Source organism: Phascolarctos cinereus, unplaced genomic scaffold, assembly GCF_003287225.1.
Source record: "Phascolarctos cinereus isolate Bilbo 61053 unplaced genomic scaffold, phaCin_HiC Scaffold_1;HRSCAF=81, whole genome shotgun sequence".
Lineage (NCBI taxonomy): Eukaryota > Metazoa > Chordata > Mammalia > Diprotodontia > Phascolarctidae > Phascolarctos > Phascolarctos cinereus.
The window spans coordinates 54164460-54184137 of NW_027555514.1; the positions used below are offsets into that span (position 1 = coordinate 54164460).

At 38.9% G+C, this 19678-nt stretch overlaps 1 protein-coding gene across 2 annotated transcripts in view; it reads right to left on the reverse strand.

Annotated features, from left to right (window-relative positions):
* Positions 1 to 1921: 1921 nt before the first annotated feature.
* The window catches only part of RSU1 (Ras suppressor protein 1), a 229495-nt gene continuing 211738 nt past the window's right edge, over positions 1922 to 19678 (reverse strand). For both annotated transcript variants that reach the window (XM_078151921.1, XM_020966872.2), the window contains one exon: positions 1922 to 2571. In XM_078151921.1, coding sequence (XP_078008047.1) covers positions 2486 to 2571 — 86 coding nt within the window. In that variant the 3' untranslated portion in view covers positions 1922 to 2485. The remainder of the gene's footprint in view (positions 2572 to 19678) is intronic.

Genomic DNA, 19678 nt, shown 5'->3' on the forward strand with positions numbered 1-19678 from the left:
CAGTTTCATGGGGTGAGATGGGGGAGGGGGGTCCTGCATCTGGTAAAGTAGGAGAGTCTGTGGAAAGTCGTGGAGAACTGGGGATTAACCTTAAAACAGGATTTCTTAAGCTGGGGCTCATGAACTTAAACAAAATCAATATAATTAGTTTCCTTTGTAGTTCTATATATCTTATTTTATGCACTTACAAACATTCTGAGAGGGGGCCCATGATACAAAGAAGGTTAAGAACTGGTGCCTTAAAAGAAGGAGGCAAAGGGAGATAAAGCAAAAAATCAGTGCAGCAGCAGCAGCAGCACCTGTGGGTTTATTCAAGAATTTCTCGGTTTGCCAAACTGTCATTCATTATTCCACTGAATCCCCACAACTCTGTCAGGTAGGTACTACAGGCATTATTATCACCTTCACTGTAAAGATGAGGAAACTAAGGCCCAGAAAGTTTATGTGACTTTACTGTGAACATACAGCCAGATGCAAGGTGGGTACCTTATTTCAAGTATAGATGTCTCTCCACCACACCCCGCTGTCTTTCCTGACTGCATAAGTGAAGACTCTATGGCCAAAGGCGGTGTCTGGCTATCTGATTATTTCATGAGCAGACCCCCAGTAATATCTGACATGGTTGCTGGACTGAAAAGTCAAGCTTATTATCATCCACATTACCAAGCCTACATTGAGATCCAAAGCTCAGAGCATAAAGCTAACTTTTTTGCAATGTGGTTTTTGTTTCAAATCTAGACATGAAGAAACTAAAATGCTCAGATGTTAAAAGCTCATTTCAGCATCACAAGAGAAACATGAAGCCACTTTATTTAGATTTTATTTTGCTTTGTTTTAAAACATAGACCCAAATTTCCTAATCTGCATACTATCCTGAGCACGCCTAATTTAACTTGAAGACAAAAGACTTTGCTGGTGGAGCATAGCTGAGCATCTCTCCTTTTTCCCACATCACCATCAGTTGAAAACAGGTTGATTTTTTTTTTAAAATCTGGTTTTCCTTATGCTAAGGCAGACAATGGGTCTAGAAATGTCAATTCCACCTTAGCCATGACAGAATGAATGGGCACCTTGAGATTTCTCTACCTATCACTGCCACTTTGCAAGAGAATTCATTTATGAATATAAGAAGTTGGGATTCTCTTAGGTGGCTTTGCTCCTTCATTCATTTACAACTCATTTCTTGTCAAACTGGGTTTGGCCTCTGGCTCCTTGCAGGGCAGCAGTGCGGATCAAATGTGAAAGGAGAGCAGAGAGAACCTGGGGGAAAATGGGTCCTGTCACGAGTCTATTGGGGAACGTCTGTTGCATCTCCAGATACCTTGGCTTCTGTTCTGCTGCATTAGGAAGCAGGAAGGCCTATAAGTTATAGTAATAACATCTGCCTATATTTATTTGGTTAAGCAAACAATGCATGGTTTTTGTTGATAGGGACTGAAACTGCCAGTCACAGCTAGGTCCGATGACCTCACAAACACAGCCCCTGCCTTGGCGAGTGTGGCAGCAAATGGGCAGACCCACAGAACCCCTCCTCTGGCACCAAGTCTTCAGAAGGCAGCTCAAATGCAGGGAGTCTTGAGCAATGACAGAATGTGTTCTTTTCTACCAGTCACTGGCAGAGGCTCTCATTGCTTCAGATAAGAAGGTTGCTTTCCAAAATCATTTGGCAGAATCTCCTAGAGACTTGTTTCTTCTGCTTCTTCCTAATTTAGAAACAGTCTTTCAAAAAAAAAATGACATCAATGTGAGAAAAAACTAACTCTGATTTAATTTCCTATTTTTTTCATGGAAGACTTCAGAGTCTATCTCCTACAACCACTCAAATATCATGATAATGCTTTAGGGAAAAAAAAAATCAGTAAACAAAAGTGTGTATTCCCCGAGATCCCATTATTCTGAATTCTATTAAAGAAGCAACATGTGATACGAATAAAAGATTTTATTAAAATCATCTATAAGTAAAATGAACATAATATCTTGGTGTTACAAGGACACTGATGAAAGCACAAGGGGGGTATATATGTATGACTTAATAAAAGCCATTATACACGTGTTAACATACACATAAATAGAAGAATGAGCAGTGTTAAGCTATAGTAAATGGTTACACGGCTTTAATTTTTCTTGATAATATGGAACTTCATGATTCTTATTCCAGGATTTAAAAGCAGAGTCTTCTTTGGAATTTGCAGTCAAAATAGATCTTGGTTTCCTTTATTTGGCACCTCTAATAAAACAACACAGAAACAGGCACCTGCAAAAATCCAGCATCTTCCCAAAGGACTAAAATGCCAAGGGAATGGGGGTAGAGGTTACAGAACTAGAAACTGTGTGTGTGTGTGTGTGTGTGTGTGTGTGTGTGTGAGAGAGAGAGAGAGAGAGAGAGAGAGAGAGAGAGAGAGAGAGAGAGAGAGAGACAGAGAGAGAAGAGAGAGAGAAAGTAAAAAGCATCAGTCCACACTAAATCCTTATTTGTTCTTGGCTGTCAGGGGTTTCCGGCTGATCTTCTTTGATTTGTCATTATTCTTCTTTGGAGGTTCTGGGTTTGCCTGCATGTGTCTGCCATAGAGGCTGCAGAGAAGAGAGAGATATAAAAATATGAGATGTAGTCTATTTAAAAAAAAAAACAAACAAGCTTCCACTGGTTGTGCTTTAAACAATATACCAATCTCCAGAAATACTCAGTTACAGAGTCAAAGGAAAGCAGGAGAGACCACTTCTATTTTCTCTGGGTCACTGGCTTTTTTCACACACACACACACACACACACACACACACACACACACACACCCGCATCTGGATTTTATTTAGGGGCGAGACTCCCAGAGCCCAACATTTGGAGAACAGGGTAGGAGAACAGCAAATAAGGGATTCTTTCTCCTTACGGAGACTGCTGAGTGGTCTAACGGGGAACCAAGGACCAAGGGCTGTGAGTGTTTAAGTCGACAATGACAAAAATTGGGTTGAACTGGGGAGACAGAGTGTCCGTTGAGAGAAAAGTGAGCATCCTCCGTAACCAGAAGCCCAGGGGCTCGGTAATGTGACAGAGAGCAATGGTGTCAGAGGCGGCTCCTGCCGTTTCCTCATGATTGATGGTGCTGGGAGAGCTACCAACACATCAATGGCACATTAATAAGGCCCGCTGATTAAATGTTGACAAAGTACCCTACAATTAAGGTGGATGGCATTCACTGCAAGTCTAAGCCAGTTCCATGGCTGGAAGGATTTAACTGAATACCAGATAGTAATTAATAGATAATTTATGAGTAATCCTGATTAAACTAAATTAAAAGCCGGCCTAAAATAAATACACCTCCAACTGAACTTGTTATTGACATAAGCTGCTTTTTGGAGAAGGGCGTGCTGTGGGTCCCTCAGTACCTCCTCAGGAAAGGCACACCGCTTTCTCCTCGCTGAATTTCAGCTGTGCTAACACATGCCTGTTGACATAAATGCCGGTTCTCCGTACAAGGTGTCCCCTGATAGGATTGTCCTCTTGGGTACATCTGATTCCTCTGTCCTAGCACTCTGCCAGATGAACTTATGGCCACACGTGGTACAGAGATTTTTATTTATTTATTCATTTATTCACTCATTCATTTATTCATTCATTTACTTATTTGTCTGGTTAGGTTAATGCCCTCGGTGTGTCTTTCCCCTTGTAGTCCTTGCAAACAGCTGTGGCTAATGGTTTTAACATCGAATCGGAGGCTTCCTGGGCCTGGCACACACTCTCTACTCATCTCTGCCTCCTCGAATCCCTAGTTTCTTTCAAAGTTCAGATCGACTGCCGCCTGCTTCCCTAGTTCTTTCCTGGTACCCCACCCCACACACTAATGCCTTCCCCTCTTTCCTTCCCCCAGTTACCTTGTATCTACTATGCATAAGCTGTTTCTCTTAACAGAATGTAAGCTCCTTGGGGGGCAGGGGCTGATTTACTTTTGTCCTTGTATCACAAGCCCCGGGAAAATGCCTGGCAGCAACTTTTTGCTGATTGATTGATTGGGGGGAAGGACCTGCACATTCTGTTGAGGAGGAAAGCCAGGATCTGAACATTATTTAAAGCATGTGGAAAGTGAATTCAGGAGGAGTCTAAAACTGCCTGGCCTTAGGATTGTTTTTCATCAGGAAACCCGAAAGCCCTCTGTCCACATTGCTACCTCTGTGAAGCAGGTGAGAATCACCTTTCCTTTGAAGGCTCAACAAGAGTTGAGTGAGCTGTCCAACACTTTCAGAGTGAGTCACAAGCCAAGCTCCAAAGAACTGACTCAGTTCTCAGCTCTAGCCATTACACCCTTCTGGCTGTGTAGGAAGATTAGGTGGGCTCTTTAGTTGGGTGTCACTGTTAAATACTTCAGGGTAAGCCTCTCTGGCCTTAACCCTGGCACCTGGCTCAGAATGTCTAGCCAAACAGACTTTCTGCTACTGGCACCTGTGGACACCCCAGCTACCCTAGAAAACCTAGGGATGGAGGAGCCTCTGCTCTTGGACATCAACCCGGCTTTCTGTAGATTGTGGGAGGGGGAGAAGAGCTGAACTTCGGAATGTGGGAACAAGTGATATAGGATTAGGTGACCTTTCCCACAATTACATGCTCTTTACTGTAGTGTGACCTGCCCGTCAAAACCTTCCTTGTATTGGATACTCAGCATTAGGTCAGTGTTTCTGACTACTTATTGGTGATATATATTGTTCATGTATGGAGATCAGAAATGGAAGCCTTGAAGACTCAGGCGAACCAAGCTGACCTAGCCCATTCTACTTTGCATAATAGAATTTGGAGCCAGCGTAGACTGAGGCAATCAAAGAATCACCAACTCAGAGTTAGAAGGGATCCAAGAGGCCAGTTTGTCCAACGCACATCTGACTGGCCTCTACAACTTACTGGACAAATGGTTATCCAGCCTTACTTGAAGATCTCTGCTGAAAGAACCCACACCTCCCTAGGAAACCCACTCCACCTCTGGATAGCTCTAGTTTTTAAGGATGGTTTTTCCTTTTCTCAAGCCTAAATTTGCCTCTCTGAAATTCTACCTACTGTTCCTAATCCTGCTCTCTAGGGTCAAAGGGAACAAGTTTAATTCTTCACAGGCTAAAGCTCATTTTCCTTGGCAAAGAAAACAGATTTGAGGAGTTCTGTCTTCTGTTGGCAGTTATCATTGCTCCATCCACACTGGGGCAGCTAGCTAGAGAGATAAAGATATATCCATTTACAGATGTATCCACAGATCCCCTGCTTCTCTCTCTCCACACACACACACACACACACACATATGTATATGTATATATGTATATATATATGTGTGTGTATATATATGCATATATATACACACACCCACATACCCACACACTATACCTATAGATCAATATCTGTATCAATATCTCAATAGATATATCTCTTCTTTGATCTTCCTTATAGATCGATAGATATAGATACCCCTCTATCTCTTCTTTAATCTTCCCTTTTTTCCTGTACACAGTTCAAAAAACTCCAACAATTCTGTTTTTCTTTATCCTTTGATTTCTTTCTTTTTTGGGGGGTGGAGGGGACTAGGCAATGGGGTTAAGTGACTTGCCCAGGGTCGCACAGCTAATAAGTGTCAAATGTCTGAGGGCAGATTTAAACTCAGGTCCTCCTGACTCCAGGGCCAGTGCTTCATTCACTGTACCACCTCACTGCTCCTATCCTTTGATTTCTTCAACAATTTCAGCTCATTAGGTGTTTTAGCACTCCTGATAAGATTGTTACAGGACTATTCCACACTTCTGTATTCATCTTTCATTAATTAACACTGCTTTCATTTTCTATTCTTTCTTTTTTGCTTACTGATAAATTTTGTTTCGACACATCAGTTAGTTACATAAGGATTTTTAAGCTGGATGAAGAATTTCCTAGGCATCCACACTGTCTTCTTTAGACAACTCTCCCTGTTTTTCCTCTTCAGAATTATTTCTTTGTATCTACAGAATTTAATTTTAATTTCTGAGACCTTCCCAAACCTACTCATCTTACTTGATTTCCCCTGTAGAATATTAATCCAAAGGCTTCTTCTGATAATTTCTATTAATCCTTTGAAATATGCTCTCCAAAAAAAAACCTTATCATGCATGTCTGACTTTGCCAGAGTTTTTTTACCTTCTCTATCACAAATTATGATACAGAATAGTCACTCCCATCCCCTATTTCTCATCATCTCTACTTTAGTAAATAGTTCTTTCTTACTGACCGGTGAGAATCCAATTGAAAACAACAATTCCCTTCACTGGTTCTTTTACTTTCGAAGGATGCATGCTGGGAAACATTTAGATGCTCTGCTTTTTATCAGAGAGTGAGCCCTGGATCACATAATTTAATCCTCTCATCTTTAAAATCTTGTTCTTTTGGCTCTTCAGCTTTTATTTCACCTTCATTTCTAAACATACAAACATATACACACTCCCTTCCAGGCTGCATTCCTGACTCACCTCTGCAGGACCCAGTCTACCATGACACAGAAACCTCTTCACTCTGGAAGCTCCCTCTACCCTGGACTGCTTCTCATATTGGAAATACTCACCAACCCCAGAAGTCCCCCTCTTATTGGCTAGTTCCTCCTAGAAGCTCCATTGTGAGGAGGATGTCCAGGCTCACAGCAGCTCCATTCCTCACCAGATTGCATTTTCTATACTTTTTCTACCATGACCAGTATCTTCACCCTCCCATTTTCTCCCTGCCCTTGATTTTCATCACAAATGCTTCCCTCCTTTAGAATGTAAGCTCCTTGAAGGCAAGGACTATCTTTTTTTTTTTGCTCATAATTATACTGTATTTCCAACATTTAGCATAGTGCCTACCATGCTTAGTAAATGCTTGTTTTCTCTCTCTCTCTCTCTCTAACACACACACACACACACACACACACACACACACACACACACTCACACACACACATTCTCCCAGAGTTCCCATCCAGAAAACTATCCCTTAAAACAGGATCACAAATGAGACTGGGGGGAGGGGGAAAAGAAGCAGTTGTACAAAGTAATCAACATATCAACCTCATTCTGACAGTGTACACACTATTTCATGCCCACAGCTTCCCCACCTCTACAAAGAAGGAGGGAAAGGTCCATATTCTTATTTTCTCAACTCTTTTCTAAGGCCAAACTTAAACTCTAAAACTACGCATCAATTTCATGCTTGCGTGCGTGTGTGTGTGTGTGTGTGTGTATGTGTTCTTTTCTCAGATCCCCTCCCCTCTCATTTTACAGACAAAAACCTGAAGCCTCTGGGGGTTAAATGATGTACCTAATTAGGGTTCTATAACTAGTAAGGCACAGCTGGGATTTGAACCCAGACCCTATGAGCTCACATTCAGTGCTTATACTTCCCACATATTGCCATGAACAGTATAAACTGGAGCAAACTTTTCCTTCAAGCACATTTTTCACCTGGGCACTTAGTATTTGCACAAAGGATTACAAAGCAGTGAAGAAAAGTGCTGTGATCCCTGTGTTTGAGAGAGAGACACCGAGGAAGATTTGCCCAGGGTCACCCAATGGGGTACCAGTAGCCCAGTGCTCAAGCTCAGAAAACTCTAAGGACTCGGGGCCTGAGAGTTCTTGGAAAGCTTTCTTATGTCTGCTGAAAAGTGAAATTTGTAGAGGGTAATTGGTTGGGAGGTGATCAAGGCAGGGGTAGAGGGGAGAAGAATCCTCTCCAGGGACAGAGAAAGGATCATTTAATCTTAGCAGCCTGATGAACAGACTTCTGTGGCTGAAGAACATTTCAAAGGAGAGACTTCTTTGGAAGCTCTCGGCTGGGAGACACAAGTGAATGAGAGTTCAGGGCTCTCTTAGCCTCGGCAGTGCATGTACATTATGTCTGTAAGGTCTGGAGCAGTAAGGCGGAGAGGGTGTGACAAGGGAGGGGGGCATCCGACTGAAGAGTCCCCTCTCCCCATGAAGATCACAGAAAGAATCATAATGAAAAGTTAGGCATCCTCTCTCTGTTCCTCAAAGCTAAGTAACTTGGAGCAGATATATTCAAGGCACTGGCATACTGCCTGCTTTTAACCAGAAGGTTTCAAGTATCTGATGCTTAAAATCGAAGGAGGGCAAATTCAATGCTGACATGTCAAATACACAGTAACCTTTGCAAAGAAAAAAAAATCATTATTTCCAAATACTATAACAAACATGCTTCCTAATGATTTCCTACATTGTGGTAAGCAGCGACTGTCTTGTCAAAATTCTATGTCTCCCATAAGGTCTAGCACAGTGATCTATATAAAGTAGGAGCTTAATAAAAAAAAAAAGAATATGTTAAAGTAAACAAAATATAATAAGGGGCTTGTCATAGATAGAACAGTTGAACATTTAATAAGTGCCAATGAGAGAGCAGAGAATACTAGGTTAGGGACTAAAGGAGTTGGCTTTGAATTCCAGCTCAGCCAATTCACTGCAGATAACATAACATCTCAGATGAGTCACTTAATCTCTGTGGGGCTCAGTTTCCTTTTATGTAAAATGAAGGGGTTGTAGAAAAGGGGCCTGGATTCAACTTCTGACTCTGACGATAACTCCCCGGCTGACTGTGGGCACCCACGGGTGACCTCCCTGGTCTTGAGCTTCCTCATCTGTAAAATGAGAGGCTTGGGCCAGACAGCCTCTGAAGGGGCCTGCCAGCCCTAAATCCATGATGCTATGGCTAAATGACTTCTGATGGCTAGTCTAGCTCTAAAACTGTGGTCCTACTATGTGCAAGGCACTTCATACTGCATTAAAAAAACAAAAAAGGACATAATCTCTGCCTGCAGATAAACAATGTGTAGACATATAAATAATCACAGAATAGATGTAAGTTATACAAAGCATTTTGAAGAGGGAGACAACACTAACCACTGGACAGCAGGACAGGAACCCGAAGGTGACCCTGTATCATGTACTTTGAAGGAAATGAGGGATTCTAGGGGTGGAGGTGAGAAGGGAGTTCATGCTAGACACGTACAAAAGCATGGAGGTGGGAGAAGAGATTTTATATCTGAGGAATGGAATCTCCTGAAATGGAAAGCACATGAGATAGAATATGAAATAAAAACTGGAAAGGCAGGGGAGACTAGACTACGGAGGGCTTTAAACGTTATTTTATCTGAGAAACAACAGGAAGTCACAGAGGAGTTCTGAGTTCCTCTCATTGCTTGACCTCTCTGTATCACTTGGAGCTGCTCAACATCCTTCCTGAAGCCTTTTCCTATCTTGACTTTGCAAGTGTCTTTTCCTTTCCGCTGCTTCTTCCTAACACACTTCTCCCTGCTCCTTCCAGCAGCTCACAAAGCTCTGCACCTCCTGGACCTTTGTACCTGACCACACGCTGACTTGTAGCTTTTCCAATTTGGTTGTGGATCCCAGTTCAGTCTCCTCCATAAGACTATAAGCTTCTGGAGGGCAAAGACCACTAAGTCTATTTCTGTGATCTCGCCCACAGTGTTTAGCACACTGCTAACCATTGAGGAGTCAATGCTTAGAATTATAGAGCTAAAATTTACTTGGTCCAAATCACTTCCCTAGACAGATAACTGAGTCCAAAGCGATTACATGACTTGCCCAAAGGTTAGACAGTTATCAGAACTAACAGCTGAACTCAGGCTTCCTGTTTCCCAATTCCCATTACTACTTCCACTGTAGAACATCTTGTTTCTACATGCAAGGTATACAATATTGTCTATATGTCATGTAATCAGATCACATGCCTCTAAGCTGGCCAGTTAAGAAAGAGAGGCACAGTAACTAATTAATTCTACCCTCAACCCTCATCCCTCCTATCTCCCAAAGCAAAATGCCTAAAAGTAACTGGTGGCAACAATTCCATTTATCATTACCAAAGAGTTACTTTAAATTTCAGGTAGAATGTTAAATGAAATTCTCCAAAGTCAATTCAGCGAATAAACTATGAGACCTATAATGCAAATATATAACTTCAAATCTGTATAATTACCTTATATAGCAACTATAAGATATTAAGGTTAGAATTATACAGAAAAAGAATTGCTGAGACTTCAATTAAAAAAAAAAAAAGGAAAGCACCTACATTACTCCTAGGAGTTGCCTTATTATGCCAGTAGGCAATGATTTCTTGAGATCTCATCCATGAGACAGTCCTGAACTCACTGACAGCAGTATGGCTCTGTCACTTTCTTTTGTGAGGCCTGACTCACAGAGACAGACAGAAAGACAGACAGACAGACACACACACACACACTTTGTTTTTTGAAAAGACTGTACAGTTCCTAATCCCATATGAAGATGTAGCTCAAGATAAGAACCTCCCCACTTACGCTATATTTGTTCTTTATATTTAACTTAACCATACGCATGTCATATCCCAATAGAATGTAAGTTCTTGGGGTTTATCTATCTCCAGAACCTCGCACACAGAGACCTCTTAATAATTTTAGCTGAATTAACTTTAATTGAAACTTGAGATTCACAGAAAAATGATGGCTATGTATATTTATTACATCCATTTTAACTTTCTTCCCCTTTACACATTAATAATTCCAACAGATGTGATTGATATTCAGTGAAGGCCAGTTGTTTCCTTAGATGATCTTGCCATCGCCAGACCTGTAAATTCAGAATCACGGAATGTACAAGATGGAAAGGACCTCAGAGATCGTCTGGAAACACATGGGAAATGAAGCCCCAGTACACTTCCCTCCTCACTATCTACCCCACTAGAGAGGAGAAAGGAGAGCTCTGGAACAGCCAAACTCATTGTATCATGCAAGAAAGATGCTCATTAAACTTCATCATCCTGTCTACTTTAATGATGCCTTTACTTAATAAAAATTCCCTGAGCAGTTGCAAGGATATTAGGCAAGGTCTTTGGTTATGTATCAGGGGTCCAAGCTGTCACTGGCAAGCATGCAGTTCAGGAGGTATACTCCCTGGGGAAGGAGCAAACACAGCTTTCATGTAATAAATGCAGAGAGAATCAATAACCGCGACTTGCTACATTACTTAAGCATTTAAGAAAATAGGTGATCCCTTTAAATTACACTGGAAAGTGCTAAATGCTGCAAGTTCTATAATAAGCTGGGGGTGGGGGTAAGGAATAGGAACAGTTACCATTACCAAGATAGTCCTCTAAGTTGTTAGCAAATAACTTGAAAAATGCATTTTGTAGAAGGATCACATAATTCTTCAACAAACCCTTGTGGACTACTTCTAAAGGATAACAGGTTAAACTAAGTGCTTGTCCTCAAGGCCAAGCTGAGATGAACTGTAAATAATTCCAGATTTCCAATGTATAGTTCGTCCAACATTGAGGTACACCAGTTTCACACTGGCACAAGCAATGCGCCCCAAAGCTCCAAGGACTGGGAGCTCATCGATGTGGGTGTAGTCCACAATGACATAGCTCATTACTCATCCATTCCTACCCAGATGCTCCCTTGAAGCCTCCCACAAGGTCTCCAGAGAAGGCCCACTCAATGTGCTGAGGATCCTTCTTCTCTTTACATTGTGTGGATACCAAGGGAGCACAAAGGGCATCCCTCGTTCTTGCTTTGTGCCCAGCAGCTCATCATTTTTTTTTTTGGTCATGTATTTTTTTGGGCGATATCTTTCCCACTGCCTTCCCACTTAATCCCTTTATTTGTGATGTGCTACAGTCTACACGTACCTAACAGTGTACCTGTCCTCTGCCTTGTAGGCAAATTTCTGCTTCCATATTGTCAGGGACTGTTTTGGATAAGAACGATCCAGCCGAGAGGCCAACGCCAAGTATAGCAATTCAAACATTACTTCTGACTACCCTGACTTCCACTTGGATACATTTCAAATGGCTGCCCTATCACATTGTGCTTGAAGTGCACTGCCCCAGGATGAACCTGTGACGGGGCTGCAAGTTCTATGTATTTAAAGTACTAATTAAGGGGAGGGAGGAGCCAAACTATCTATCATAAGGATGCATAACAATTTTGCATGTGATCATAGCACTGCTAGAATCCCATACCTGGCATTTATAGCAAGTTAAAAAAAATGCTCAAGTAAAATACACCATGATTGGCATGGTTTACATTTTGGCATTTAGCTTCTAATGAAATCCATTCTTAAAAGTGCCAGTGCTGCTTTCAGCAAAATGAATCTAGCTTTCAAAACTGAGTGGTAAGTTTCCAGTAGTCACTTCCATCTTTTGAATAGCACTCCTCCATGCTCATTTATTACTGGTTCATGAGAGGCACTGTAGTGGAATGGCAATAGCACTGGAATCGGAGTCAGAAGATTTGGATTCAAATCACAGCTCTGTAATCACTAGTGATGTGACCTCAGGAATGTCACAACCTCACAAGGCCTCCGGTCTTCTCATCTATGAAATGAAGGCATTGGATCAGATGATCTCCAAGGTCCTTTTTAGTTCTCACATTCTGTGAATTCTAATATTAGGATTCTAGTAATGTCAAATTAACTAAAGAAACAAGTGATCTTTACTGAATATCAATCACATCTGTTACTATTCCATGCACAAGAGAACTCTTTCTATATGAAAGGGAATATAGTTAAAATGGAAAAAAAAATCCTTTCTCTTTGGCAAATGGATTTAAGATCAAAATGACTTCCTATTACTGTAACTATGGAAGAGAATAATTCTCTTGAACCATAGTTCAGTTCAATTAAGTGCCTACTCTGTGCAAAGCACAGTATTAGGGGTACAAAACCAAAAATGAAATAGATATTTTCCTCAGAGAGTCTACATTTTACTGGGGGAGGGGATAGAATATCAATCAATCAGACAATAAATACTGATTAAACACTATGTACCAGGCACCATACTTGGTGCTAGAGGTACAAAGATAAAATGATTTAAAAATGTTTTATTTATTCAATGATTTTCTATTTTGTCAAATGCATATACAGATAAATATAATTTGAAGCAGAAGAAGGAACTAAAAACTTGGGTGACTGAAGAAGGCTTTGTGTAGGACAGGGTCCCTGAGCTAAGCCTTTTTTTGTTAAATATTGGATTCCAGTTACATGTAAAAACAATTTACAACATTCATTTAAAAATTTTTTTGAGTTCCACATTCTCTCCCTTCCTTCCTCTCCTATACTGAGAAGGCAGGCAGTTTGATAGGTTTATACATATGTATGTCATGCAAAACATATCCATATTAGTTAAGTTGTAAAAGAAAAACAGACCAAAAAACCCCACAATAAAAAAAAGTATGCTTCTATTTGCATTCAGACTCTATCAGAGGTAGACAGCGTTTTTTATCACAAGTCCTTTGGAATTGTCTTGCATCATTACATTGCTGAGAATAACGAAATCCTTCATAGTTGATCACTGTACAATATTGCTATTATTGTGTACAATGTTCTCCTGGTTCTGCTCACTTCACTTTGTGTCAGTTCATAGAAGTCTTCCCACGTTTTTCTGAAATCATCCTGTCATTTCTCATAGCACAATAGTTTTCCATCACAATCATACACCACAACTTGTTCAGCAAATTCACCATCTGATGAGCATCCCCTCAATTTCCAATTATTTGCCACCACAAAAAGAACCACCATAAATATTTTTGTGCAAATAAGTTCTTTTCCCTGAAAAAAATTCTCTTTGGGATACAGACTTAGCTGTGGTATTGGTTGGGTCAAAGCCTTCTGGACCTTGAATGAAGATTTTGAGGGAAGTGAGGAGGAAATGCATTCCAGGAACTGGGGAATTTTCCCATAGAAAAGTCAGAGATGGGAGATGTAATAATGAGTTCAAAGAATAATGAGGCAATCTCATTCAGTTGGGCTAAAATGTAGACTTCAAAAAGGGAAGAATAAATGAAAACATGGGAAGAAAAGTTACGGAGAGTTTTAAACACCAGGTTGAATCATATTTCTCCAAAAACCAAGTGAGGGTCATTAATGACTTTTGAGCAGGAGAGTGACGTGTTCAGATTTAGGCCTCAAGAAGATGATGTTCACAATGATGTGAAAGATGGAGTGAAGAAGAGAGAGAATTCTGTAGTATATTACAGACGTCCAAGTGAGAGGGGCGAGGGCCTGAACTTGTGGAAAGAAGAGGACAGAAGCGAGAGAGACTGTGGAGTGTGTGTGACTAACACTTGGTGAATGATTGGATATGGGAAAAGTGGGAGAGGAATGGCCATGGATGATATCTGTCCTACATATACTCATAAATACAATCACTTAGAGTTGATTCTCTTTCAGCTGTCTACATGTATTGTGTCCCCTTAGCAGGAGTGCAATCAGTATTAGATTGGATTCAATTTATTAAGTGCTTATTATTTGCAAGGCATTGTGCTGAAAGCTGATCATAACAGCAACTGGCCTTTCTATAGTGCTTTAAAGGTTTACAAAGTAGCATTTATCTCATTGATGTATTGCCCCAATCCTATGAGGGACATACATAGTACAGGTATCTCATTATGGTCATAGGGCTGGTGAGAAAATCCATTCAGTTAACTGACGAGTTCATGGTCACACATGATGTGCTGGAAATGGGCTGAAAGAGTCTGCCTTGCTAGGAATTTCCTGCATATTTGGGAAAATTGCTCTCTATGAAGAGCAACCCTGGTACTCTGGTAGATCTGAAATAAAGACAGAAGAAGGACACTGCCTTACTCCTGCTGTTTCGTTAGCAAGGTGTGTGTGTATTTTTTTTAATCTTATAGAAATACCATGAAGACTCCCTTTCCATACTGGTTGTGTAAAATATATAATCTTGTCTTTTGTCACTTAAAGTCACAGTAAGGAAATATGTAAAGTTTATCCAGAAAATCACTCAAACAAATTCGGTGACTTGTGAATCTGGATGAAAAATACAAATATAAACAAGTTTGTGAAATAACAACGAACAAGAGAAAACAACAGAAGCACAGTTCTGCTTGAAATATTATGACTCCCCACGTGAAATACAAATGATTTTGAAATCCTCCTCAAAATTCTGACATACACCCTCCTGCCCTGTTCAGTCTGTGTGAATCATCAAGATGTGATGGGAACATAGTAACATTACTTCATCTAGTCTTCTGGTAAGCCGTTCAGGGGATCCCAACATTCAAGCAAGAAGAAGGCTCTTAACAGTACCATCCCATCTGTTATTTTTGTACATTAAAAAAAGAGAAGGAATTATAAGGTAGAAAACCCTCAAACATGCACACTTCTATACACAAAGGGCAGAAAAGAGATTGTATGTGAATCTACAAATCTATCACCTATAGCTTATTCCTTATAATATAAATAAAATATAATGAGGTTTTAATGGTATTGTCTTGCTTATCTGTGTTGCCCTCTGGTCTTATGTATTTTGCAAATGTTTCATTGATGCTTTTTTATTTCTGCTCTTTGTCCTTTTTATGCTTCACTACTACTACTCTTCAAATTCCATCCTCAAATTGAAGAGTTGAGGAAAAATGTATGTTATAGTGGTCATATCTGGAAATGTACATCTCATTCTTTTCTACAGTGTATTATTTCTCCACCAACAGGTGGGATGTATGCTTTATCATGACTCATCTGGCTAGGCAGTTGAGATCTTAAGTCTTTCAATGTTTTGTTTTATTTTGTTTTGTTCTGACAATGCTGTGATCACTGTTTAAATAGTCTCCTGGTTCTGCTCACTTAATTCTGCATCAGTTCATGCAAATCTTCTTAGATTTCTCATTATTTCATCCCTTTCACCTTTTTTTAACAGGACAATAATACTAACATTCACATACTGTAATTTGTTCCCAATTCTTTGCTACAATAGAAAGCATTGCTATAAGTACACTAATAACTATAGTTTCTTTCTCTTTGACTTTAATCTCCTTGAGGTGTTTGCCTAGTAGTGGTATTATTCAGTCAGAGGGCAAGCAGTCTGGTGACCTGTGAGTTACAGTTCCAAAATATTTACAATGGTGTAAGTTCACAGCTCCACCAATAGCAGCAAATCAGTGTGCCTGTACTTCCACAACCCATCCAATAACTGTCGTTTTCCTTTTCTGCCAATCTAATCAGCATGAGGTAGAAACTCAGAGTTGTTTTAATTTGCATTTATTACCAGTGATTTTGAGCAATGGCTCTTGTTCTTATATATTTGTATCAATTTTCTCTATGAATGTCAGACCTTTATCAGAGAAATTTTTCTGCAAAGATTCTACCCCTCAGTGGTTTCTCTTTTTCTGTCCCCTCTCCTCTTTTCTCCCATCCCCTTCCCCTATTGTTTCCTTCTAATTCTAACTGCATTTCTTTTCATTTTGTGTATAGGGTTTTTTTTTATAATTTTATATAATCATAATTGTCCATTTTTTATCCCATGTGATCCTCTCTGTCTCTTGTTTGGTCAAGATCTCTTTTCTTATTCATATGTGCCATTTATATGTACCCAGAGTGAGCATAACCAGGACAATTTAGACTATAACCTCAACATTTTAAAAACAAACACTTTTGAAAGCCGTAAGAACTCTGCTTAAGACAATGTTCAATAATGACTGAGGATCAATGATGAAGGATGCTATCCACCTCCTGGTGGAGAGGTAACGGATTAACATGCAGAATGAAACATTCATTTTTGGACATGGTCAATATGGTGATTCATTCTGCTTGACAGTGGTTATCTATCTTTTTCTTTTTTTCAGCAGAGCAGAGAGGGACATGAGGAAGAAAAAATAAATGATAATAGAAAAACATAAAAATTTCCTTCTATTCTCCTCTAATCTCTTTATCACATAATCTTATATATCTAGCTCATTACCAATTTGGAGGTAATTGTGGCAATAAAGTATAAGGTGCTGATCTAAATCTATTTTATCCCAGACTGTTTTCCAATTTTCCCAGTAGTTTTTGTAGACCAGTGAGTTGTTACTCCAGTAACTGGAGGCCTTGGGTTTATTGAATACTATGCTACTATGTTCAATTGCTTCGGGATCTAATATACTTTATCTGTTTCACTGATCAATTTTGCTATTTTTTAGCTAGTGCCAGATTGCTTTGACAATTAATGTTTTGTAGTGTAGTCTGAGATGGGGAGTACTTCTAGGCCCCCTTCATTTCCATTTTCTTTCCTGAAATATGTAAATTAATTTAGATAGTCATTAGATTGTCATTTTTATATTAGCATCACCCAATCATGAACTATTAATTCCTCTCCAATTATTTAAGTCTTTATTTCTGTAAAGAGTGTTCCGTAGTTGCATTAATATAATTCCTGTGTGTGCACTGGCAAGTGGTTTCCCAGGCATTTTTTACATTTGTAGTAATTTAGAATAGAATTTATTTTCTTTTCTTTCTACTGGGTTTGGCTGGTAATGCACAGATGATTTCTGTGGATTTATTTTGCTTCCTAGACCTTTGCTGAAGTTATTATTTTTTTTTGATTTTTAGCTGAATCTCTTGAGTTCTCTAAATAAATCATCCTAACATCTTAAAAAATGATAATTCTGTTTCCTCCTTGACTATGTTTATTCCCTTAGTATCTTTTTCTTGTCTTAAAGCTAGAGATAGAATTTCTAGAATTGCAAGGTAGTCACATTGGATAGAGTAGACCTTAAAGCCGGAAGATCTGGGCTCAGTTTCCACCTCTGCCAAATACCGTGTGACCCTAGAAAGTAATTTAACCTCTCAGTGTTAATGCCAAGCTTCTAGGTTTAAGTTGCAGAGAGATTTCTCACCTGGGAATTCCTTATATCATCAGCCCAATCGTGGGTTCAGAGTCTCTATCTCTATATTAAATAATAATGCTGACAACCTTTACTTTATACCTCATCTTATTGGAAAGCCTCTTGTCCTCCATTATAGATGAGGCTTACTCTTGGTTTTAGATAAATACTAATTACCTTATTAAAGATTCCTATGACTTCTATAACATTAAGAGCTCTAGTATTTTGTCAAAAGTTTTTTCTTTGTTGATATAATCACAAGATTTGTATTGGTTTTGTTATTGATATGGCCTCATATTTATTGACTGCTACTAAGCCAACCTGGCATTCCTGGTAATTCTTACCAGGTCAGAGTGTGTAATCTTTGTAAAGCTTTACTGTAACCTATTTGTTAATATTTTATCCAATAGTTCTACACTGATGTTAATTACATATGTTGGTCGATAGTTTTCTTTCTCTAACTTCTCAGTGTAAGTATCAGAACCAAATATGTCTCATGGAAGGAATTTTATAGTATGTCATTTCCTCCTATTTTTGCAAACAAGTTAATACAAAATAAGAGTTAATTGTTTTTTGAATGTTTGATAGAATTCACTTATAAGTCCTTTGGATATAGATTCCCCCAAATGGGAGTTCCTTTATAAATTGTTCATTTTTTTTACTGTGACTGGTGAATTTAAATAAAATTCTCTATTCCTTTTTATGTTAATGTGGATATTCCCTATTTCTGCAAATATTCATTGTTTAATTGATCATTCTTCCTCAAATATAATTGAACAAAATAGTTTCTTATAATTCTTTAATTTCCTCTTTGTTGATAATTCTCTCTTTTTGATAGTGGTAAATTTCTTCTTTTTCAATATCAAATTAGTACCCAAGATTCAGAATGAGACATGCACAAATTTTGCTTGATTATGTATATTTGCTACATGAACTCTTTTTCTTTTTCCAACTGGGGTTGAGTGGGAAGGAAAGAGAGAACAGGGATATGGTAGGAAAAAAAAAAAGGAAAGAGGGTCACTGAAGAATCTCTTAAAAACATGTAGAAAAGAACAGAACATCAAATTGATAGTTACATACTGAATTTACTGTAGGTCTAATTTTTTTAAAAGCTGCCTAATTCATTGAAATGTTCTTTGTTTTGTACATGAATGTTTAAATATATACAGTTTCCTCAGTATTGGTATGATGTTTTATTGTTCTCATTTTCTTTACTGACAAAAATCTATTGTTTCTAGTTGTTCTTTGGCCTGCTAGTTCATTAGGAATAGATTAGTTTCCATTTAAGCTTCAATTTTTTCTTAAGAGGACTTTCTTTATCTGATGATAATTTCTATTACATTGTTGTCAGTAAAGTCTATGTTTGCTATTTGTTGTTTTTATCCATTTTGAGGTTTTCCCTCCTGGCACATGGACCATTTTTGTAAATGTGCAATACACAGCTGAAAATATACATATTCCTTTCTATTCCCATTTAGCAATTGCAGAGAGACATCATATCTAACTCTTTTAACCCCTATTCTGGTCCATAGCTTGTTTTTAACTTTTTTTTTTTGGCTGTACTTTTTTTTTTCTTTCGTGAAAGGGGTCTGAAGAGTACTTTTAGGTCTCCAACTCTTACAATTTTGCCATTTCATTTTGTAATTCGACTAACTTTTCCTTTAAGTATTTTGGTGTTATGACATCTGATGTACATATAATGAGTATTACTATTGCTTTCTTATCTATGGGACCTTTAAGCATGATGTAGCTTTCCTGCTTATCTCTTTTAATCATGTCCATTTTTACTTTTTCCTTTTCTGAGATCATGATTGCTGCCATTGCTTTTAAAAATTCACCTGAAGCATAATAACCTCTGCTCCAGGTCCTCATTTTAACTCTGTGTGAATCCTTGATGTTTCAGGTGTGTTTCTTGTAACACCATCCCATTTTGACTGTCTACAGGACAGCAAAGAAATGTTCCATTACGAAACCAAAACTCACTATAGCCAATGTTATCGACTAGAATGAAAGGTTTTTATGAAAAACTTTACAAGGCACCC